At 43.5% G+C, this 23,832-nt stretch overlaps 2 protein-coding genes across 5 annotated transcripts in view; both read right to left on the bottom strand.

The window, feature by feature from the left end:
* Window positions 1-1,985, bottom strand: part of LOC106581117 (mitochondrial intermediate peptidase) — a 35,774-nt gene extending 33,789 nt beyond the window's left edge. The window contains exons 1-2 of one of the 3 annotated variants that reach the window (XM_014162876.2): window positions 1,503-1,985; window positions 1,054-1,227 (exon numbers count right to left, since the gene is read on the bottom strand). In XM_014162876.2, the coding sequence (XP_014018351.1) occupies window positions 1,054-1,227; window positions 1,503-1,652 (324 nt within the window). In that variant the 5' untranslated portion in view covers window positions 1,653-1,985. The remainder of the gene's footprint in view (window positions 1-1,053; window positions 1,228-1,502) is intronic. The other 2 variants (XM_014162875.2, XM_014162874.2) reach the window with 2 other exon arrangements.
* Window positions 1,986-6,936: 4,951 nt separating this feature from the next.
* Window positions 6,937-22,997, bottom strand: LOC106581118 (bromodomain and WD repeat-containing protein 3). Of its 2 annotated transcripts, XM_014162877.2 has the most exons (41): window positions 22,718-22,991; window positions 22,558-22,616; window positions 22,423-22,452; window positions 22,147-22,206; window positions 21,089-21,239; window positions 20,862-20,960; window positions 20,528-20,688; window positions 20,223-20,444; window positions 19,728-19,828; window positions 19,564-19,634; window positions 19,217-19,317; window positions 19,005-19,045; window positions 18,610-18,711; window positions 18,365-18,518; window positions 16,749-16,883; window positions 16,524-16,652; window positions 16,201-16,426; window positions 15,675-15,875; window positions 15,282-15,471; window positions 15,022-15,112; window positions 14,777-14,920; window positions 14,588-14,658; window positions 14,262-14,475; window positions 14,015-14,131; window positions 13,668-13,775; window positions 13,392-13,516; window positions 13,199-13,281; window positions 12,976-13,087; window positions 12,796-12,857; window positions 12,555-12,710; window positions 12,164-12,410; window positions 12,006-12,075; window positions 11,872-11,919; window positions 11,625-11,750; window positions 11,390-11,542; window positions 11,037-11,206; window positions 10,634-10,929; window positions 10,371-10,535; window positions 9,874-10,200; window positions 9,586-9,735; window positions 6,937-9,471 (listed from the first exon to the last, which is right to left on the bottom strand). In XM_014162877.2, the coding sequence occupies exons 1-41, from the start codon at window positions 22,752-22,754 to the stop codon at window positions 8,087-8,089; spliced, it is 6,690 nt and encodes a 2,229-aa protein (XP_014018352.1). In that variant the 5' UTR covers window positions 22,755-22,991; the 3' UTR covers window positions 6,937-8,086. The 2 variants fall into 2 exon arrangements, with proteins under 2 accessions (XP_014018352.1, XP_045559777.1); XM_045703821.1 differs by having other exon boundaries at window positions 22,423-22,616; window positions 22,718-22,997.
* Window positions 22,998-23,832: the final 835 nt, after the last annotated feature.

The following is a 23,832-nucleotide window of genomic DNA, read 5'->3' as shown; positions in this document are numbered from 1 at the left end:
CAAAACTGCGAATTTCGGCGAAAAGGTGACTAGTTTGCATCCCTGATGATGAAACTGTCATGAGGACCGCCACAGGAAAGGAAGACCCAGAGTTACCTCTGCTGCAGAGGATATGTTCCCCTCTAAGGGGTGAAGAATTGCAGCCCAAATAAAGGCTTCACAGAGTTCAAGTGACAGACACATTTCAACATCAACTGTTCAGAAGAGAATGCGTGAATCAGGTCTTCATGGTCGAATTGCTGCAAAGAAACCCCTACTAAAGGACACCAATAAGTAGAACAGACTTGCTTGGGCCAAGAAACACATTAGACATTAGACCAGTGTAAATCTGTCCTTTGGTCTGATGAGTCCAAATTTTTGATTTTTGGTTCCAACCGCTGTGTCGCAGAGTAGGTGAACGGATGATGTCCGCATGTGTGGTTCCCACCTTGAAGTATGGAGGTGGTGTGATGGTGCTTTGCTGGTGACACTGTCAGGGATTTATTTAGAATTCAAGGCACACTTAACCAGCATGGCTACCACAGCATTCTGCAGCAATATCCCACCCCATCTGGTTTGCTCTTAGTGGGACTATTATTTGTTTTTCAACAGGGCAATGACCCAACACGCCTTCAGGCTGTGTAAGGGCTATTTGACCAAGAAGTAGAGTGATGGAGTACTGCATCAGATGACCTGGCCTCCACAATCACCCAACCTCAAACCAATTGAGATGGTTTGGGATGAGTCTGACCGCAAAGTGAAGGAAAAGCAGCCAACAAGTGCTCAGCATATGTGGGAACTCCTTCAAGACTATTGGAAAAGCATTCCAGGTGAAGCTGGTTGAGAGAATGCCAAGAGTGTGCAAAAGCTGTCAAGGCAAAGGGTGGCTCCATTGAAGAATCTAAAATATATATTTGCTTAACACTTTTGGTTACTACATGATTCCATATGCGTTATTTCATCATTTTGATGACTTCACTATTATTCTACACTGTAGAAAATTGTTAAAATATAGAAAAACCCTTGAATGAGTTGGTGTGTCCAAACTTTTGACTGGTACTGTATACATCTTACCAGGTCTGCTACTTTACACAAGCCGTCTGAGAGTTGGTCAAAAGTCTCCACAGTAACGGCTCCAGGAGGGCTGCTGCAGACTTTATCCACCAGCTCCCGTGTGTCCTTCAGAGCCCTTTTAGTGGTCACCTCGAAGCCAGCAGGGGAGCTCAGCTCTGGGACTCCAAACAAGCCCTGTGAAGGTTTTAGGATACCGTTTGACTACATTATGTGGGTAGGAATTTAAAATACTGTTACTAGTCTAGACCAAAAGCTATGTAAACAGAAAACTTTGACTATTAGCTACTTTTCTTGACTGAAGGACAAAGCATTGTTTGTAAAAACAGTATAGTGACAAGTGCAAATCAAATACAGTAGTGTTAGATAAAGCTACATCACAACAACTAGCTACATCACATAGGCTAAGATACATTTGGGAATACTGTAGTTTAATGACTTGATTAACATACCACATTTTTTTCAAACAACTCAAGTCTTCTGTGAGGTTTGGCATTGAAGGCAGCTCCTACAGGTGACCAAGTGGTGACATTTCTCCTCCATATCGATGGCCATATCCCTCTGTGTTTTACAATGTAAAGCAAACGCTTGCAAGCTGACATAATGCACTTACGTTAATTAGCGATCTACAGATGACTTGACTGACTAACCCACTGACTCGGCTAGTAGTGTAAACAGTGGAGAAGAGACTTCGAGGACATGCTAGCTACCAATCCACTTTGAATGATTAGGCTGAAGAATAAAGGTAAGTATTGTACACGCAAAATCTAGATATCTTCAGATGTGTTGATAGCTAACTGTCCAGTGATAAACGTAAAATATGTTTTTAGCAAGCGTTTGGTAGAATTTGACAGTCACGCTAACAGCTTCCACATGTTAGCTAATGATTGGGAAATGCATTTTTGTGCTAAAGAATACTATAAATTGATCAAAATGTATATTACCACATTTACTTGATCAACTTGGCACTACATTAATATTCCAAAATATGTCTTAATGGTGCGGAATGGTAGGCATAACTTTAAATAATTGTTTTGCCTGTAACAGATAGCATAATTTATACCGAAAGTGCTGAAACATAGAATAAAATAAATGGGTTATGCCTCGTTCATGTCCTGTCGGAAACTTGGGACCTCCCGAGTTAAAATGAACGTAGATTATTTGCGTAGAGCTTCCTATTGGTTAATTCTGAAGGTGTTTTCACATGTAATCCTCTTTAAAATAAACGATCGCAGTACTCTTTACTGTGAATTCTGGTGTAAAAGAAAAAACAAAATAACTCTTATTCACACTGCCCTTGCCTTTGAATGAGGACTCAAGTCTTTTGCCAGTTCACTTCACCTATTTTGTGGTCTGAGTCCTCTTTGCATTCACATTGCTACTGTATGCTTAGAAAGGACATTCACTCAATGCACTCAGTTTTTTTACAAAGTGCAGGACAAGCCATTCCATCAGAATGCGTTATTGGACAGCTAGATATAACTAAATCAAATCAAATGTATTTATAAAGCCCCTTTTACATCAGCAGATGTCACAAAGTGCTTATACAGAAACCCAGCCTAAAACCCCAAACAGCAAGCAATGCAGATGTAGAAGCACGGTGGCTAGGAACAACTTCTTAGAAAGGCAGGAACCTAGGAATAAACCTAGAGAGGAACCAGGCTCTGAGGGGTGGCCAGTCCTCTTTTGGCTGTGTCTGGTGGAGATTATAAGAGTACATGGCCAATACTTACATTTTGGAAGCTAATAGATTAATTAAAATATGATAAATAATTGTAATCAGAAGATACTATTAACATTTAAATATTATTGGTAAAATAATAAATAAGAAGAATAACTGCAGATGAAATAATGCTGTAAAGGGGCCTCCCGAGTGGCGTAGCAGTCTAAGGCACTGCATCACAGTGCTAGAGATTGTCACTGTATTACACCTGGCCGTGATCTGGAGTCCCCATAGGGCGGCGCACAATTGGCCCAGTGTCATCCGCATTAGGAGAGGTTTTGGCCGGGGGAGGCTTTACTTGGCTCATCACACTCTAGCAACTCCTTGTGGCGGGCCGGGCACCTGCAGTCTGATCTCGGTTGTCAGTTAAACAGTGTTTTCTCCGACACATTCGTGCAGCTGGCTTCGGGGTTAAGCCGGCGGGTGTTAAGAAGCACGGTTTGGCGGGTCATGTTTCGGGGGACGCATGACGCAACCTTCGCCTCCCAAGCCCGCTAGGGAGTTGCAGCGATGAGACAAGATTTAAAAAGGGGGTAAAATAAAAAAAAGAATTATGCTGTAATTGAAAATTGTACACCCCATGTAGGCTACTGCCTCTTTAAGAGCTATAATTGATTTGTACTCTGTTGTGATTCTCACCAAATATGTTGGTGTCATCTCACACTATTCAAACCCTACAATTGAATAAACAGTATATGCAGCTTTCTTAGCCTAAAGATCACATATTGTAAACAAATAATCTGAATTAAAAACTCATATTTAGGAATTTCTGTGCATCCTTGACAATCACTAATCAACAGGCCTGTCCAAAAACAGCACCCATTTTTTTTCTGCCAACCTGCACATCATCAACTTCTCTCTTTTGTGGCACCAATGTGAGAGGGTTTATGATAGGGGAAACGGTGTTGCAGTAGTCTAGTGATCAACGACGAGAGACCCTATAGGGAGGTCACAGACATGGTCGTGTGGTGCCAGGACAACAACCTCTCCCTCAACGCGATCAAGACAAAGGAGATGATTGTGGACTACAGGAAAAAGAGCACCGAGCATGCCCCTATTCTCATCGACGGGGCTGCAGTGGAGAAGGTTGAGAGCTTCAAGTACCTTGGTGTCCACATCACTGTCATGACGTTGGCCTGTGGGTAAGGTTTATGACCCCCCCCCATAAATACCTATCTCCCTTCCCTTTTGTTAATAAAACCAGTTGGAAATATGCTTGGGAACGTAATGAGTATGTATGTCAGTTCGGTTGTCATCTGAGACATTATGACTGATGACAGGATGACATAAACTGTATCTGAGAAAGTATACGCCCTCTAGTTATCAGAGTCACATGGAATTGTTATGCAATTGAAATGTTTGATATTGAAAATGTTTGTTAGGAGATTAAATGTAATTTTAGCTTCCGAATGAGAGATTTGGGTTTTCATAAGGAAAGTGCCCTGCTCGATCAGTGGCCCAACCCTGTGAAGAGACAGGGGTTATAAACGATGAAACACCTCCCTCCCCCTCTCCACTATATAATCCTTTGACGAAAAGATAACCACGTTGGTTCCAGTACGGGAGGTCTGCAGCCTCTACGTTAGAAGGACACACATGTCAAGAACAGAACTAAGCCAACCTCGGCGTGAGCTTTGGTGGCGAATGGTATGAACTTTGAGATTATTCACTACAGAAGTGCTACTTCCTAGCCGTTGAGTTAGCAGCGGCCGCTGCTTACGTGGGCTAGGAAAGGACGGACGACGGATCCAGTCTAACAACCAGACGAAGATACCACCACGTATCCAATCGACCACCATTGACATTCTTCCGAAAACAGGGAGATCTGTTGGCCAACCCGGCCAGCATCTACGACCAATCTACCGAAGCGCAGCTCAGAGTAAATATTCATTGCATTTTCCTTTTCCAAATGGGCGGTAATTTAGAATGCATAAGATAATGTATTTACGATAGCATAGCTGCTGTTTCTCTGTTCCTAAATCTTCCCGCTCTTTCATTCAAGCCCAACCCCCTTTCCTTTGTGTAACCAGCTTTCATACAGGTTCCGTTCACCAGGGGTGAATTCTGTATGACATCATTGTATTCTGTGTATTTGTAATTCTGTGTGATTAGTTAGGTATTTAGTAAATAAATAATTAAACCCAATTTTGTATTGCTGATTCAACTTGTTAGCCAGGGTTCGTGAAGATAGCCAAGAATTTACAACTTTCATTATGAGACTGAAAATAAGACAAGGGTTAATATTGACTGTTATCGATGTAAAATATTACAAAGTATTTTAAGAGTTTATTCGGAAGATAACGGCTCTATAAACGTTCTTCCGTGGTGCCCCGACTTTCTAGTTAATTACATTTACATGATTAGCTTAATCAGGTAATATTAATTACAGAGAAATCATTTTATAAGTTAGCATGTCATATCACTTATTCCGGCATAGCCAAAGACACGACATCACCAACAAACTAACATGGTCCAAGCACACCAAGACAGTTGTGAAGAGGGCACGACACAACCTATTCCCCCTCAGGAGACTGAAAAGATTTGGCATGGGTCCTCAGATCCTGAAAAGGTTCTACAGCTGCACCATCGAGAGCATCCTGACTGGTTGCATCACTGCCTGGTATGGCAACTGCTCAGCCTCCGACCGCAAGGCACTACAGAGGGTAGTGCGAACGGCAAAACACATCACTGGGGCCAAGCTTCCTGCCATCCAGGACCTCTATACCAGGCGGTGTCAGAGGAAGGCCTTAAAAATTGTCACTCCAGCCACCCTAGTCATAGACTGTTCTCTTTGCTACCACACTGCAAGTGGTACCGGAGTGTCAAGTTTAGGTCCAAGAGGCTTCTAAACAACTTCTACCCCCAAGCCATAAGACTCCTGAACATCTAGTCAAATGGCTACCCAGACTATTTGCATTGCCCCTCCCCCTCTTTACACCACTGCTACTCTCTGTTGTCATTTATGCATGGTCACCTTAATAACTCTACATGTACATATTACCTCAACTAACCGGTACCTCTGTATCGGTACCCCCCTGTATATAGTCTTGCTATTGTACTGGTGCTCTTTAATTACTTGTTACTTTTATCTTATTCTTATTTTTTTGAAACTGCATTGTTGGTTAGGGGCTTGTAAGAAACCATTTCACTGTAAGGTCTAGACCTGTTGTATTCGGCGCATGTGACTAATAAAATGTTATTTGATAGTGTGTAGTGCAGGAATAATGACAAGCAAACCTAGGGAGCCTTGTGTTCACATTGTCCCCCAAAAAAGGGAACAGAACTCAGACCACCTCTCGAGATGGTCTCAGTTTGGTTCGCTTCAGGGGTTTTTGAGGGGTCCGAGTTCCTTTGGACTATTCACACTGCACACAAAAAATAAGCGAACAGTACGGAGTGCTCAAAAATTGTCTGAAAGGGACCAAGTGTGAAAACACCCTGATACATCCCAAATGGGTAACTCGGAATCCGACACTGCCACCTAGATTAGCAAGTCGACATTTCCGAGATAAAAACGAGGCATGAGCCCCTGTGATGTCCAATAATTTATGCTGCGTTCAAATGCTAATTGGAACTAGGAAATGCAGAAATGTCCTACTTACTGATTCTTTGAACGCGGCACATGTATAACTACAACCAGTTAGAAAGTCGAACATTTCCTAGTTCCAACTAGCACATCAACGCGGCATTATATATATTGGTGCTGTCACTTAAAGTTTTTGAACTACTGCTTCAAATACAATCCACACGGTAGCAAAAGCATTGATCCACACAGCATTATTGGGATGCATTAAATGTAAAGTGTTAGTCCCATGTGTCATGAGCGGAAATAAAAGATCTCAGCAATGTTCCACACGCACAAAAAGCTTATGTCTCTAAAATGTTAGTGAGTATTTCTGGCTATAATAAAGCCCTTTTGTGGGGAAAAACTTAATCTGATTGGCTGGGCCTGGCTCCCCAGTGGGTGGGCTTATGCCCATCCATGGCTGCGCCCCTGCCCAGTCATGTGAAATCTATAGATTAGGGCCTAATGGAATTTATTTAAATTGACTGATTCTCTTATATGAACTGTATCTCAGCAAAATCTTTGAAGTTGTGTTTATATTTTTGTTCAGTTTAAGGAATGGTTAAGAATGCATATGAAATTGATAACACATACAAAGTGAGCCTTGAATTTATGTCTTTATTAACCAGAAGAAAAGAAAAAAAAAACAGCCCTCTTGCACTCCACAACCATACGGAGTACCAGTAACATTTTCCTATGAAATGTTTGTATCAAAGTGTATGAAAAACATTTAGCAAACATGTCAATGCAATTGCAGTTCAAGACCGCCGCAACACACAACTAAATTGTGACTGGCAAAAAGTTAAATGCAGTCAAGTTCTCTCTGAAGATAAATGTAATACTGAGAGTACATAACACAGAACACCACTAGAATGTCTTCCCAATATGAGAAATCACAGTATTTTGCAATAAGTACTTTTTGGTTTCCTGTACTTGGCAAAAGGGTACCAATTTGTGACATGTGGCAAGACAATGCATTGTAATGACATGAAAGGAAAATTAATGCTCAAATTTAAACAAGCAATCATTTGCTACAGAATGATCCTCATAAACCTTTCAAAAGATGCCATTCTCAATCCCATATATTTACACCTCATTCCATGACTAGAATACACACCACACATCCCCCCCCCCAAAAAAAATAATGAAAACAAAGGGGAGGAAAACTAGGAATTCAAATTTGTACATTTTGGCTCATATCAACAAGTCACCTCACAATACAGTAAAGGATAATTAATGTGGATTTACAAAGGACTTGAAGTCAAAGGAGGGTGAAGTGGATTAGTTTTGTCTCAGTAAGTGTGCTTGGACTGAAACTGCCATCCTGGAAATGTTTATTGTCCCTACCTACTCTAGTTCCCAAGACTGAATGGCTGAGACTACAGTAAACTTAGTTGACCCCTGAGTTCCTAATGTGAAACTAGTGTATGAAATACCTCTACAGTGTGTTTCTTAGTGCAAGCCAGCAAAATATGCTTGATTAAACAGAGGTATATTAAGATAGCACCCAAGCTGACAATGCTCCCCCATACAGTTATTTAGCTGGCCAAATCACAAAAGCAGAATGGGAGGTGGTTTGCGCTATATTTTATAAACTACTCTTTTCATTTTTTTTTCATAGAAAATATAAATATCCCTGAATGAAACAGATTCACAGCATTTCCTCTTGAAAAAGCTCCAGTGCTACTACCTTTAATGTGGCGATCAAGTGTCTTCAAGGTCTCCAATTAGTCTCACTCGCTAAGCCTTCATTCGCTGTCGTGATATGTCACCGTTCGTTTGCCACGGTTTCGGGTCTTGATACGTGTGCCACACGCTCCTCTCTGGAATTCTGCGTACGACTGGTCACTGTCTGCCTCAGAGGGGTCCCTCCGGCGTTGTCGGGCGGCACCCTTGTTGCTGACCCTTGACCTCCTGTTGTGTTTTTTTCTCTTTGGACTGCTCTGGGACCCTGAACTGGCAGAGGACTCTTCGTCCTCCTCGCTTTTAGAGGCAGAACTGTGGGCACTGCTGCTGCAGCGTACCTGTCGCTTGCGTTTCTGTTGCTCCAAACGTCTCTTCCCCCTTGGACACTCAACCTCCTTCTCATCCTCTGACCCTTGGTGGGAAGAGGTGTCTTCCTGACTACTACAGTCCTCGGGTTGAGATCTAGATTCCTTCTTGGGGTACTTGTTGTTGGATCTTTTTGTCTCCCCCTTGTCCTCATCTTCGCAGTAGCTCTTAGCCTTGGGCATGCACTGTTTCTTTTCATAAGGGTTGTCTGAGGAGTCTGAGGTGTAAATGCGTTTTCTCTTGGAAGGGGACTGTTTTGTAGTAGCTGGGGAAGCTTTTTGGTTGCGTTGATGTCCTTTATCTGAAACAGCATTGCTATTCCCATTCTTACAGCTGCCTTGCATCTCAGAGTTCAAGTCCTCCTCAGAGTCTTCATTGATGTATTTCTTTTTTGGTTGGGCTCGAAGGCAAGGCCGCCTGCTAGGACTATGCTTCTCCTTCCCATCAGATTCTTCCTCTGAGGAAGCATGCAGTTTTCTCCTTGCTCTCCTGTTGGGTACAACTTCCTCCTCGCTCTCTGAAACTGAGTCATTGTGACTCAGTCTTTTGGGTTTGTTGTTGTTTCGCAACTGACGTTTATTGGATTCTCCCTTTGATTCATTATCTGAGTGGTTGCTGTCTTCTTCCTCCTCCTCTTCAGACCTCACTCTTTTTTTGCGAGAGCTTGATCTCTTTGGAGTGTCACGGAGTTCCTCTGATTCAGGGCCATCCTGTTTGTGGGTTGAGGCAGATGTTTGTTCTTGGCTTTTTGAATGCAATTTACAATTTTTCTCAGAGCCTTCAGCATGTTCTTTCTCCACCTTTCTCCCGTTTTGGTGAGGGTGCTTTTGAGCATAGTGTTCTCGGTATTCCTCGTCAGAGCTTGCCAGAGGTTTGTGTTGTCTCTTTCTGGAGCCAGACTTCTCTTCCGCCATATAACTGGTAATGCAAGTTCTAATTTTGCTCACTGCAGTGGTTGTCAAGCTTCTGGAGGACTTCTGAGACACAACAGCTTCTTCCTCTTCTTCACCATCAGAGCTCTCCTCCTCCTCAGAAGTACTGTCATGTTTTGTGCTGTGCCCATTTACATGAGACAAATCATCTGAAATAGAGATAGATAAACATTAACACTACAGCAACAAATGACTGAACTTGGAGAAAAGGCAGCGAAAGTAGCCATGACTGAAAGCATCTACAGTATGTCTGTAGCTCTTACCACCAGTCTCTGCAGCTTGTCTGGTCGTCCTGCGGCTGTTGGAGTTCTTACTCTCTCCATTCTGATGGCAACGAAAGGATGAAGCTTCACTCTCAATACTGTCCTCATTGTTCTCCCAATCACCCAATGAATCCTTGTCTTTTTTAGAACCTAGGGGAAAGAAAGCGTTATGTTACCCAACAGTGTTAAATGTTTTCTCAACAAACTCCCCCTTTTGTGGCTCTGGTACAGTAGATCCATGAACAATAAAAGTTGATCCAAACCAGTCTAAGCTGACTGTGTGCTCACTCTGTGCTGATGACTGCTCCTCTGATTCAGAGCTGCTCTGGCTCACGGCAGTGCGTTTGCTGACTCGGGTCGCATGGCGGCTGCTTTTCCTCCTATGTTTGTCCTCTTCCTCAGAGGCTGAACCATAGTTTCCCTCAGAGGCTTCCAGAAGCTTCATCTTGTTGACGGCCGCCCTGGCAGTCTTCCTTTTCATTGTCCTGCGGCCCACATTCTCCTCCTCATCCCTGTAAGTGTCTGTACCCTGGGATGGTGATCTCTCAGATTCGCTGCTTAGCCGCCTCTCTCGCCCAAATTTTCTGCAGTGACCATTCATCTGGGCACCCCTCTCTGGACCCACACAGAGCAGCAACAACATTTTAATGGCTAATAATCATATATAAAAAAAAATATCTGCTCGTATGGGCAGTTCAGACCTTTAACCATAAGGGCATTTGCCTGACCACTCCCTGCTCTAGTTACCTCTCCTTTTCCCTGCTCTATGGTGTGATGGTGTTTACCTGGCTGTTTGGTGTGTTTCCTATGGGCAACAGCATTGTTCCTGGTCAGCCTGGTGCTCCTGCTGCTGGACCTGCTTGGAAATCGGCGAGACAAAGAGTTGGACGACTTCCCGCCGTCCTCACTCTCCTCCCCCTCATTGGATGACTCTTCCTCGCTCTCGGCAACTGAAATAAAACGTTAAAAACAGGGATTTTATTTGAGGGACAGAGACTAAGGGATGTCTTGCAAACAGCCTTCTACCAGATTTATGTGAAATCCTAACTTTTTTTCTTCTTTGCCCCATTGTTCCTGGTGACTCTTCTGGTTCCCCTGGTCTCTCTGCTGTGATGGTGCTGTGAGGACCCCGGGCGTTTCTCCTCTTCAGAGTCACTCATAGATAACTCACTCTCAATCTCAGAGTCTGACCCTGAGGAGGCTTCAGAAGAGCTGTGGCCTGAGCTGTCACTGCTGTGGCTCCTTCTCCTGGTTCTCTCGGGAGCAGACACTTTGGCTGAGGTAGATTTGGTCGTTGACGCCGCTTCCACTTTTTCCTGAGTTTTTAGAGCAGCCCTCTTTTGACTGAAGGGAAAAAACATTATCATTAGTAGTGCTGTAGGTCCTGTGGACCACACAAGTTAATTTCCTTAAGCCCAATGAGGTCTGTGGGCAGTAGAAGTGAGGCCTACCTTGTGGTGTTAGTGCTGGGTACAGCAGACTCGTGGTGCTGAAGCTTCTTCCGGAACCTCTGGCTGCGGCGTAGCTTCTCGCTGCTCTTGACGGCGGTTTTGTATTGCGATATGATTGTTCTGATTCGCTCTTCAAAGAATGCAGAGAGCCGCAAAGTCATACTGTAGATCTGGGAACAGAGGGGAGATAAAAATCTGTAGAGCACAGCAACTTGGCATCAGGTCCTAGTCCCTAGATTGATGACAATCCCGAACCTGACCAATGTCAAATGAAAAATCAACTCAATAGAAGATTGCTGAATTTCTTACACTGGAATCACTTGTATGGTTTGGAAATGAAAGAGCGGAAATACCTTTGAGCGTTTGTTTGGCGTGAAGGCTTTAGCGTTGGCAAATATCAGACGTATGTCTTTGCAGAGCTCCATGGGGTTTTCATAGCGGTCCTCCTCAAGGGTCCCCTTCACAGTCCCAAAGTCCATGGGAGTGTCAATGATGCTAAGGTAGTCCTGCAAACAGACATGAGCCACATTAGATCAACAGTTCTGTCAAAGCCAGAGTCACTATTACAGTAGAACTCTGTTTTCTTACTGGGTAGGAGGTAGGATCCACAGGCTTTCTGAAGGGCTCGGAGTCCTCACACTCAAAGACATAGTTCATCAGGCGCTTGCACTGTCCCTTCCAGGAGTCCTGGTCAGGTACCGTCTCCACAGAGTGCTGGGGTGAAGGGAGACTCATACATAAGATATAAGACAACATCCCAGCCACCTCCCTACATTTTCATTGCTGATTTTAAGACAAAGATGTTCTGGTTTTTACGTCATCTTTCATTACTTACCTGGCGCAGTCTGTGTCGAGAAGAGGGGCCTGGTGCCTCTTCCAGGTCCTGGGAAAGACATTCAAATCAATATCAGTTCAACCCAAAAGTTACACAGCAAGGTTTGAATGATTTGATGATCAAACCTGATTTACCTCATCATCCGTATAGTCCATGTCTTCAATAGCATTGTAGATCTCCATAATATCTGTACAGCTAGGTCGACTGAGGAAATAAAAAAGCATCATAAGTTGTTAAATACAGATACATTTATCTGTATAAGTTAAAGCGCAATAACACTTGGACAACTCACTTGATAAATTTTAGCAGGACATCTGTGATAAGTTTTGCTGAATGGGCTATCTTGCTCCTTGGCTCATTGAAGGTCCGGGCATTGTGCACAATGTATCTGGCATCCCAAACTAAAGAGGACAGTCGCCTGTAGAACCTATTTATAAGTCTCAGTCTGATGGTGCTCAGGTCTGTGGGGAAGGCTATCACCGTGCAGTAGGTTGGGTACTGAACTATGTCCACCGGGCCAGAAAATGGGGCTACAATATCTGTAAATAAAAAAATAACGGAAACAGAAGTACTGTGAATTTGAAATTCAAAACCTCACTAGCCCATCTAGGAATGGTATACAATCCCAGGTCTGCTGAGGAGGAAATAGTTCCAAAATGCAGTGGTGAGGTGAGTGTTCTTACCGACGGTGATGAGTTGCTCAATGCCTGCTATGATGCGTTCACACTCGTCGTCTCTGCTCCTCTCACCCCACTCTCCCGTCTGGGGTTTATACATAACCTCTCTCATCTCCTCTGCTGTCACTGGAACCCCTCCACCTACACACTCAGGTTGCTGGGCTGAAGAGCACAGACACAAACCATTGTTACCATACAGTACTTCTGTCCTAGAATGAAACATTTCCAACAGAGTCTGTTAAATTACCATCCTCTGGAATAGCTTCCACATCCCAAGGACTTAGCTTCTCCATTTCGCCATTGTCCCATCTGGCAACAAAGCAAAACCAAGCAGGTTAGAAGCATGCAATCCACCGCAGAAGGCATCAACCGTTGGGGACCATTTAGACTGGTTTCCAACAACGCAGACCCAATCATACATTCTCACCTGACTTTGAAGCACTGGAAATGACTGTCCGGATATTCAAGCTGATATGGCTCCTGACAAACAATGATCCCAAACCACCAGGCATCATCTATTACAGACCGGAATCTGTCATCTGCAGTGAGGAATACTACCATTTTAGATGGGGGAAATGCAGAGAATATTGTATCGAAATGTTGACCCATTCATCTCACGCATTACTGTACCTTAAGTAGTTTTAACTTACTTGGCTGCCAGACTCTACTGCGTGCTTCGTCATAACTCTGCCGAAGCACGAGGAAGTCAATCACATCCGGCATGTCATGGTACCTGAGGGAAGGCGTACAGAAGTCCAAAGTTACCAAATGTCTCTGGTAATGTCTGTAAAAACGTACATGTATCTTCAATGTTAGACACTTTGAAGTGGTTGCATCATTTACTTGACATAAAATGATTTGTCTGTGATTTTGCCCGTGCCGTGGTCAATGAGCGTCAGTTTCAGGCGGCACAGTGTCGGAGGGCACACTTCATACTTGATCCCTGTTATTTTAACAAACTCTTGGTCCTGTAGAGAGAAAGAGAATTTCAAGTTACTCTTCAACAATGTCCTTTCAGACACTGGCCCTCTCAACACACTAACCCATTTTCTACTGCATCGGCAGAAGACAGATTTATCTGTTTCCTAGTTTGGAGCAGAGTGGATATGATGCTCTTACCCTCAGCTCCATCTTCCTCCAGGGCTGTTTCTCCATGTTAATGGGGTACAGGTTGTTCCTGTTCACTGCCTCTACATACGCCTCGTGACCCTGGCGGAAATAGATTACCTGAGGGAGAGAGGGTAACATTAATTAGACCAGAGGGGGCTGATGGGGGGAGCTATAGGAGGACAGGCTCATTGAAATTGCTGGAATGAAATTAATGGAACGGGGTCAAAATTGGTTTCCATATGTTTGATACAGTTCCATTTAATCCATACCTATAGCTCCTCCCACCAGCCTCCTGATTTCGACCCCAAAGATGCACACAACAATAGGGAAGCCATATGGTCCAGACAGTCACGTACCTCATCACCCATCTGGGGAACGAAGGGAGACTTCCTAGGAACGACATCAGTGATCCACGTTGAGGGTCTGAACTCGTTGGACACTTCTCGGTTCATGGACGGCCTGGCTTTAGGCCGCTGTGATACACATGTACAATTACATAAGATTGATTTAATATTCAATAGGGAAGTGAAACTACTTTTTGTCATACGAGAGCAGGATACAAGCATTGACAAACAAAATATGCAGGTTAGTACAGTGGCTAACCTTGGGCATCTTGCTTTTGGGCTTCTTGGATTTCTGCTTGCTAGTCTGAGGAGGTCGTTCTTCCTCGTCACTTTGCTGCTTCTCTTCCTCCTCGTTATCTTCCTCCGAGCTGCTAAGCTGGCGGCGAACTCGTTTCCGTGATGACACGGGAGTGGAGGGCTGCAGGTTAATCCCAGCGTCTGCTGTCCAGTCAGAGTACTCACTGGACGAGTGGCTGTCATGGGCAACATAAGTTATGTTCACATTAAGCCAAGCGAAACGACAATATGACATACGCCATGTACCCCTTTGTAAGGAATCAAGAGAAGCAAAGAGCTTATCTGTACCTTGAACTGTCACTTTTCCATTCCTCTTCCTCATTGGATGAATCCAGTTCACTGCCCTCCATCTCATGGTCCTAGAGGTGGGGAAGGAGATTGCAAGATTGACCTCTCACCAATATTCCAAATAGCTTGTTATTCTCTAATGGACATGTCAAAAGCATTTTTCTTATCACACAGGTTTGTAGAATATACCTCAGATGTTGCAGTCTCCTCTCCCTCCTCACAGGAGAACTCAATTAATTCTTCCACAATCCCATCTTTGCTCTGCTGGAAGACTTTTTGCTTTTTGCGGGACTGTGCACGTTTGATGCAAGGCACCTCATCTTCAGAATCATCCTGAGGCAGAAGCAAAGCAGAAATGCAGGTATGACGTCAGTATCATTTAAAAATCCCTGTGGTCAGTCATGATTTTTAAATGAATAAATGTGTCTACTTACTCTACAACTGCCATATGTCACACGTCGTTTCTTTGCATTGTATATGGCAATCTCCTCCTCCCCTTTTGTAATTCGGAAGTCATCCTGGCAACTACAAGATAATTTACACATTTAATTTCAACTTGCATTTCAGGAATAATGTTCTAGAGATTAACCATTTAGGAGTAGACTTGTTTATAAATGACATCCTTTAGTCTTATAACAAACTATACAGATTATCTCCCCCTGTTGTTTAAGGAATAGAGAGATGTCTGTCTCACCTGTACCCGCTGGATGAGAGCTCGGGTACCACCACTCTGCGTCTCCAGGCCTGCAGGTCCCTCTCCGTGGCCATCTGGCTGCGAGGGGCATTCTGGTGCATCTGTCTCACCCCTTCCACCTGCCCACTGCGCCGCAGACCCACGTTAGGGGACGACTGCACCTCAGCTGCACCTCGCTCATTCACTGATGCTGGGTACAGAGAGGAGGGAACACCACATGACTGCTTGTCTAGAACCCAATCATTAATTCAACCATAAAGGATGAGAAAGTATTTTCCATTTCCAATGGAGTCCTTAATCATCAACATGTAGGAATGTGAAGTATTTGAGCATGCCCAAGTGCAATGGTAGTTTATGGAAAGGAAAAGAGAGCTAGGAACATTATCTTGGTACCTCTACGTGGGGTGCTGGGGGCTGGGAATGCTGGGGCCTCTGCTGGGGCCTGTTCTGGGGCCTGTGTCCCTGGTCTGCTCTGCCTGTCCTGCTGCTCCTGCAGCTGCCTGATGGCGTCGTCCAGAACGCTGCGTCTGGCCGTGGCCTCCTCATGGTCCGTGGTCAGCTGACTGATCACCTGCTCCATCACCTCGCCATCACCTGAGTTGGACAACAGGGACACAGTGTGATGGAGGGGCAAGGGTATTCAGTAACACACCCATTTACTCAATCAAACAGATTAACCCACCCATCCACCCATCCACAAACTCTCGGGGGAAACAGCTAGTAGTTGCACTGGTCATACAAAACCCACACAAACACACGTGCCCAACTGCTCTTTTAGTGTTGTTGTACTGGTCCAATAAACACCAGGATCATACTGCCTTACAACTGCCTCAAATGCTGTATAAATAGTCAAATTAACTCAAAGATATGGTCAAAGCAGGAAGACTGAGATAGTCAAGTAATGAGGTAGTTAACATACTTGTGGCGACATATCCCAGCTGAGGCACCAGGTGTTCGTCTGCAATGTTCTCCCTCCCGGGGACCAGCCGCTGGTATCTGGGGGGGTGGGGGTTCCCATCCACATCCACCAGGAAGGGAGGGGGCATGAGGTGGGGTGCCTGCTGGGTCTGCTCGTCCAACACAAAGCCGTTGGCGTCACGGATCAGTGGCCGATAGTCGGTGTGGAAAAACACCTGATCTGGAAGCTGGACAAAGACAGGCAGTCAATCTCACTGGGATATCATCTCCAACCATTGAATAGAGGACTCTTATACATAGATGCAGTATGAGCTGCCTCCTTACCTTCTCATATGGCTTGGAGCTCCCAAAGCCGAATATGACCAGGTGGCCGTGGGAGTCTGTGCAGGCAAAGCGCTGGCCGTCGGGAGTGAACTTGCAGTCAAAGACAGCACCATGACCCTGGCCCTCAATCTGTAGTGGAGACAGAGCAACCAAGATGGAGTTAGTCATAGTTGGAGAGAATGGATGTTACTGTTAAGTCTTCTGTGGTGCGTGGCTCCTCCTCACCATGTTGAAGTAGTGCTGTGTCTTTGTGCCACGGACGATGTCCCAGATGAAGACGTTTCCGTCGTGGCCAGCAGACAGCATGATCCTGGGATCTGAGGGGTGGGGCTCCAGGACAAACACCTCAGCCTCGTGGCCCTGCACAGAGCATCACACAGCCGTCAGGTCAACGCACTGTCTGACGCTATTTAGCTATTTTACCAAGTCATTGACCAAAGATATTTGAGGAACTGTTCCTGAAAAGCATGCTTGCAGTGACAAGGGGAAAAAAACTGTGGAACTATAATGTCCTCTTGACCAAGGAATCTAGGACTATACTTCAACTATTTTTCAAATACAGTGCATTCAGAAGTATTCAGACCTCTTCACTTTTTCCACATTTGGTTACATGCAGCCTTTTTCTAAAATATGTTGAATAATTTCCCCCCCCCCTCAATCTACACACAATACCCCATAATGACAACGCTAAAACAGGTTTAGACATTTCTGCAAATGTATTAAAAATAAACTGAAATATCACATTTACATAAGTATTCAGACCCTTTACTCAGTACTTTGTTGAGTGCACTACAAGCTTGGCACACCTGTATTTGGGGAGTTTCTCCCATTCTTCTCTGCAGATCCTCTCAAGCGCTATCAGGTTGGATGGGGAGTGTCGCTGCACAGCTATTTTCAGGTCTCTCCAGAGATGTTCGATCGGGTTCAAGTCCGGGCTCTGGCTGGGCCACTCAAGGACATTCAAAAACTTGTCCCAAAGCCATTCCTGCATTGTCTTGGCTGTGTGCTTAGGGACGTTGTCCTGTTGGAAGGTGAAACTTAGCCCCAGTCTGAGGTCCTGAGCAGGTTTTCATCAAGGATCTCTCTGCTTTGCTCCATTCATATTTCCTTCGATCCCGACTAGTCTCCCAGTCCCTGCCGCAGACCAGAGAATCATGTTTTGGCAAACTCCAAGCGGGCTGTCATGTGACTTTTACTGAGGAGTGGCTTCCGTCTGGCCTTCTACTATAAAGGCCTGATTGGTAGAGTACTGCAGAGAGCGTTGTCCTTCTGGAATGTTCATCTCCACAGAGGAACACTGTGTCCCTGACCAAGGCCCTTCTCCCCCGATTGCTCAGTTTGGCTGAGCGGCCAGCTCTAGGAAGAGTCTTGGTGGTTCCAAACTTCTTCCATTTAAGAATGATGGAGGCCACTCTGTTCTTGGGGACAGGTGGACAGGTGGTCTCCAATCAAGTTTTCAAAACATCTCAAGGATGATCAATGGAAACAGGATGCACCTGAGCTCAATTTCGAGTCTCATAGCAAAGGGTCTGAATACTTATGTACATAAGGTATGTTTTTAATAAAGTTGCAAAACATTTCAAAAAACCTGTTTTCACCTTGTCATTATGGGGTATTGTGTGTAGATTGAGGGAAAAAAGACGACTTAATACATTTTACAATAAGACCATAACGTAACAAATGTGGAAAAAGTGAAGGGGCCTGAATACTTTCCGAATGCACTGTAGTTAAAGGATGGAAATCTACACTACTAGTAGTTACAGATACAAAATGTCCTCAGTTATCTTTGTGAAACAGAATGTTCACAAAAATGGAATGTAAGACAATGTGGTTGCTCCTACTTTAAGGATATGTAGCAGCTGGCCCGTGTAGGAGTTCCACACTTTTAGGATATGGTTGTTGACGGCTGTGATTACTGAGTTGTCATGGCGATCCCACGCTACCATGGTGACCTTGGGCTTGAAAAAGCTTTCCTCATTGGTCGTGTGTTCCGAGCTGAGGAGAAAGTCGATATGAAAGGAGGAAAACATAGATACAAGCATGTGTAGGTGTATGCAATGGTGCTGTCAAGCTGTTCATTCCTTACCCTGGTAGAGTGGCGTTCATGTTGAGAAGAAGGCTCCTCCACTGCTGACGCTGAGTCAGCCTCCAGATGCGTGCTGTGCCATCTCGACTGCCACTCACAAACCTACGAGACGAGGCAAACCAAGACAATGAACTCTAGACCAGTGGTACAAGGGTCCCTGGGGGTACTTGGCTTATGCACTGGAGGTACTTGATAAGACTCATGAGACCATAGGCTTACTGGTAAAATGCAAATGAGGGGTACTTCAGGGGTACTCCAGTCAGAGCAAAACTCAGTGATACAGTGACCGAAAAAGGTTGGGAACCATTGCTCTAGACAATCCTCATGATTCCTTATGTTATAAAGTAAAACTGTTGGACTAAGGTGAGTGCTTCAACTAATCACATTGATCATACCTTTCTCCTGAGTGGCAAAATTGGATGCTGTCGACCTTGTCCTAAAAATGCGAACATATATTGACAACAATGATTACAATATTACATCAATGTTTGTTGTATTTATTGTAAATTAAAGCTTGAATGGATTTAATGATAGTTTTAGGAACTCATTATTTTCTTGTGTTCAGCTTTTTGCTGCCATGTGATGGTTTATCTTCAAGGGATCTTACCGTGTGTTCATGAAGCTCTGATATTTTTTCAGGGTTCCCACCTCCCAGGTAATATATTCTGATGACATCATCAGTACTTCCCGTCGCTAAGAACATGCCACCTAAAACGTTTTATAAAACACAAAAACGACTATAAATGTATCCCAATTTGGTTCAGAGCCTCTCTATACCCATGTTAGAGTAGCTTATACTTGTAACAGTTGGCGAGGTAAAAAGCTGGATCAATATATCGGTTGAAAATTGTATCAGCTATGGTGAGTGTAATAGGTACTGTATGATCAATTTGTAGAAATGTATTTAAAGAGCCAAAGCATTCTTTTACAAAACTGCTATCTTGACAACATTACCTGGACTGAATGATGAGCACACCATCTGAACTCCCGGCCTGGGTCGCTCTGTAAACTTCTGCGGGCGATCACTTTACAAACAGAGTGTAAATGTTTCAGACTTATGATGTAATTTTCAGGATGCAATTATTATCTTGATCAAACTGCCAGCAATTGAAACTCACCTGAAATTGATGTTATTGACATCCCACTGCCAAAAGCAGATTGTTGCATCAGTTCCAGTGGACACCAGGTATCTCTTTGAGCCCTTGGCAAATGGTGAGAACTGAGGACAGATGTAATTCACCCAGTTAAATGATGTTCCAGATAGACTTATGCACCCACATCTATACTGAGAGCAACACACTAGTGGTCCAATGTGAGCTTCTGAAGCAAATCAGGTTTAGTATTTGTATTTATTATGGAGCAGCTACTCTTCCTGGGGTCCAGCAAAATTAAGGCAGTTATAAATGTTTTAAACATTACATTCACAACAGATTTCACAATATTATGTACAAAATGGGATAAAAAGAGATGTGTGCAGTTATCACATCATACTGTTGCATGGTTTTCTACATTTGCAAAACTGTGGACAGCATTAGCTTACATACTCTTTGCCCAGCTAACATTAGTCAGATAAAAACATAATAAGGGTGTTGGAGGAAGATAGAAGCTCCTACCTGTAGGGAGGTAATGGATCCACTGTGCCCCTGTAGGACAGCCATAGGGGCACAGGTACGAAGGCACCACACTCGGATGGTTTTGTCACAGCTGCCAGCTGCCATCAAGGTATTCTCAAAGCTGACAGCCAGGTCTGAGATCTCAGCAGAATGTCCTCTCAGGGTGGAGTGAAGCCTCCCGTCAAACGAAGACCATATTTTCACCAAGCAGTCATCCGAGCCCTTGAAAGTAGGTTTGATAAGGTAGATAAAGTGATGAGCCTAAAATGATTTCCCCCAAGAACTTGATCTTTATGATGACTCACAGTGAAAATCCTGAGACCGGTTCGATCAAAAGCGATGCAGTAGACTGCAGACAGATGACCCAGAATCCTCCTGTGCATCCGCATGTGCTGATAGTTGCTCACAGGGTTCACAGTGCTGAACCGTTGAGTACCGGTTAGCTCCCTTCCTCTGTACACCTCCACTGTGAAGGACAAAACACTATGATTTAGAGTCCAAACATGATAATAACAGAATCATGTTAACAGAAAACAACACAGAATGTGTTGAGTTATAAGCACACATTGAATTTAAAGTACCGGCATAAATAGAAAATAATCGTGTGAACATGTCAATCCTGTGTCAGAGAATACCAACCTAGATTTGGAGGATCCCTGCAGTTCAAATGCATCTCTGGTGGTCTCCCTCTGTGCAGGGCAGCAAATGATGAGCCTTTCCTCCGAACGTTGCCGTAATCTGGAAGAGGTGGAAAGAAAAAGTCAGTTCTAATAATTTCATTTTACAATTTCGATTCCAGAAAGAATAGTTGCTGATGTATACATTTAGAATTCACGCTCAAACAAGACACATGTAAAGTTGAACACCTTTTGATGTTCTGAGTAAGGACTGCCTCCCGGTTCCCAGTAGGGAATGTACGCCTGGAACACATGATGGCACCTCTTTGTCCAGAATCGGCCCAATCTGCTTACAGATCTGCAGCAAATGGTCAGGTGCAATGTGTCTGTTGGATGCAACCTATGGGATCAAACAGTGTTGATGAGCCGAATGACTCATCCAGCTTTCATTGTTACAAGTTAAACCACTATCTATGCTTTGTTCCTCAAGCAATCACAACATTTGTAGGTTGGGAAGCAGTCAAGAGCGTTGGGCCATTAACCGAAAGGTCGCTGGTTCGAATCCCAGAGCAGACTAGGTGACAAATCTGTTGTTGTGCCCTTGAGCAAGGCACTTAACCCTAATTGCTCTTGTAAATCACATCTGATAAATGACTAAAATGTTAAAAATGTAAACAATGATGACACCAGGAATCACAAAACTACAGTACTGCAACCACATTGTCTATTTATTATTTAGGTCAAAGTCTTTATGTCTAATATTTCAGTACACTGTCAGCCAGTGGCACTGTAAGAAAATATAATTTCTTATGTTTTTTTGCCCCTAGAAAAATTAACTGACATAACTTGGGTTCTTCATGTACACCTGATCTCGTTCCACCAGTGTGCTACATTCCTTGTGGGCAGAACGTTTTATGTAAAACACATTCATCAACGGACGAATCACAACACAGGTCACAAGGAAAATAACGCAACGACAGCCTTTCTAGGGCGTGGATTGGTCAACAGTGGTGTCCTGACGTAGCCAGAACCACAAGAGTCCCCACCCTATCTGCAGTACAACAGATATATTTATAAATGCTCTATCAATTTTGTTTCTATACTACAGTGTCAAGCTTTCGACACATACGAAAATACGTAATCCTACATAAATGTAAAAGTTAAAATCTGGTTATTATGCAACAACAATATAACAACGATTAAATCTGATTGAACAAAGAGTAAATGGCCCAGACACACAACGTGGTTGTCATTCAACAATAACATATATTCGACAATGAGTTTACATCTATTGATTATAGACTTACCAAATCTTCGTAAGATCTTGGATGTTCATGTCCTTGCCAGTCTAATCTGCAGGGTAAAAGCTATCCAAAATGGTGCGCATTAGTGTATATCACAACACTGAAGATGCTAGAAACACTGCCAGAAATTAAGTTAGTAAAAACATGTGATGTCAAACGAGTGAGGCGGTCAGAGAAGCATTAAAAGTCGTGAGTGAGACAAGTTCTACGTTCCAGTCCAATCGGGATCGCTAGCTACATACATAGACTGCAGAACGCCGCTGCTGCCGGAATACACACCTGATATTCTTCTAGTTCGCTCGCTAGAACCTGCAATTGATTAAAACAAATAGGTGTTTCGAATGTGCTGCTTTCATGAACTATTCGCCAACAATTTTGAATAGTAAGAAATGTCAATAAGGCACGCCAATTTACCTCAGCCGCTCTCCGACATGGACCAGTTGTCAGAAAACGTGAAATTAGGTAATATAACTCTGTAAGTGAATAGCAGAAAATAGTACCACAATTGGATATCAATTAAATCAAGCTTTATCTATAATTTAAGCAATGAATTAGGCAACTATATGCGCCTTACCCGATTCAAGGAGCGAAATATTCCGACTTTTGGCCATTGAATCAGCCGTGATTTGGTTGGTGTACAATTGTAAACTAACTTTATGACTACTGAGAGTAGGATATATTTATTTAATTTCGGTTACACTGCTCTGACCCCCTCCACGGTTGCTCCCGCTTTCTAATCAGCCTGTTTTCAGTCGCCATTGGAAGGATGAGGCCTCAGCAATACTAGTTACTTCCGCCACAGCAGAGGAAATAGGGGGTGGGGAAACAACTTACATTTTTGTTCGACTACAACAAAGACAAAGCTAAGCTCGGCCGCTAATTGCATTGATATTCTCTTTAAATACATTCGAACGCTTTGGATCAATGTAAACAAAGAAAGCTATTTCTATATGCGGAATTATAGTTTAAAGACAGCATTGTCTTTTCTTCGACAAGGTCGTGTCTTGTTGATGACGTCACGTGTTAGCGAGACAAATCTGTCACGTTTTATTATGCTTTATTTTACACTGCGATTTGTCTTTAGTGCACTTACTTCGCTACACTACTTAGGCTTTGTTTCAAATACTCAACTGAATAAAGAAAAACATCCCTGTGTTGTGTATAGACAAATGGGCCATGCAATGCTGACGAGAACAATGCATTATCAGCCTGTGTAGTACATAGTACTTTTTTTATTTACATTTGTCTGGAGATATGACATGATAGACCCGCTTTTCTTACATCATGTAAATACACCATTGTTCTCTAGTCACGGATGTGGTGTCTGTCTATCCCATCCTGCACTCGCATTTGAGGGGTCTTGACCAGATGGGATAATCCGCTGTCAGAAGTGACTTTTCGTAGCAGGTCAGGAGAATTAATGTAGCAAGTTAGGATAATTAGGTTAAGGTTAGTTAAAACGCATAAATGATCCCCAATACAATTCGAATATACAAGTTTTGATGTCACTGACATTACCCATTTCAGGCGATGTATTTATGGTACAAATGCCATTTATGCAATAAGAAAAAGGCATTGAAAAAACACTATGCAACAGATAAAGTTTAATAAGTAGGTATAACAGTAGTTATTTACAAAACATGTTAACGTATAAGTTACAACTGTTTTTAATAGTTAACTCATTGGTTT

The sequence above is a fragment of the Salmo salar genome, chromosome ssa20, assembly GCF_905237065.1.
Source record: "Salmo salar chromosome ssa20, Ssal_v3.1, whole genome shotgun sequence".
NCBI lineage: Eukaryota > Metazoa > Chordata > Actinopteri > Salmoniformes > Salmonidae > Salmo > Salmo salar.
This window is presented reverse-complemented; position numbering and strand designations above follow the sequence as displayed.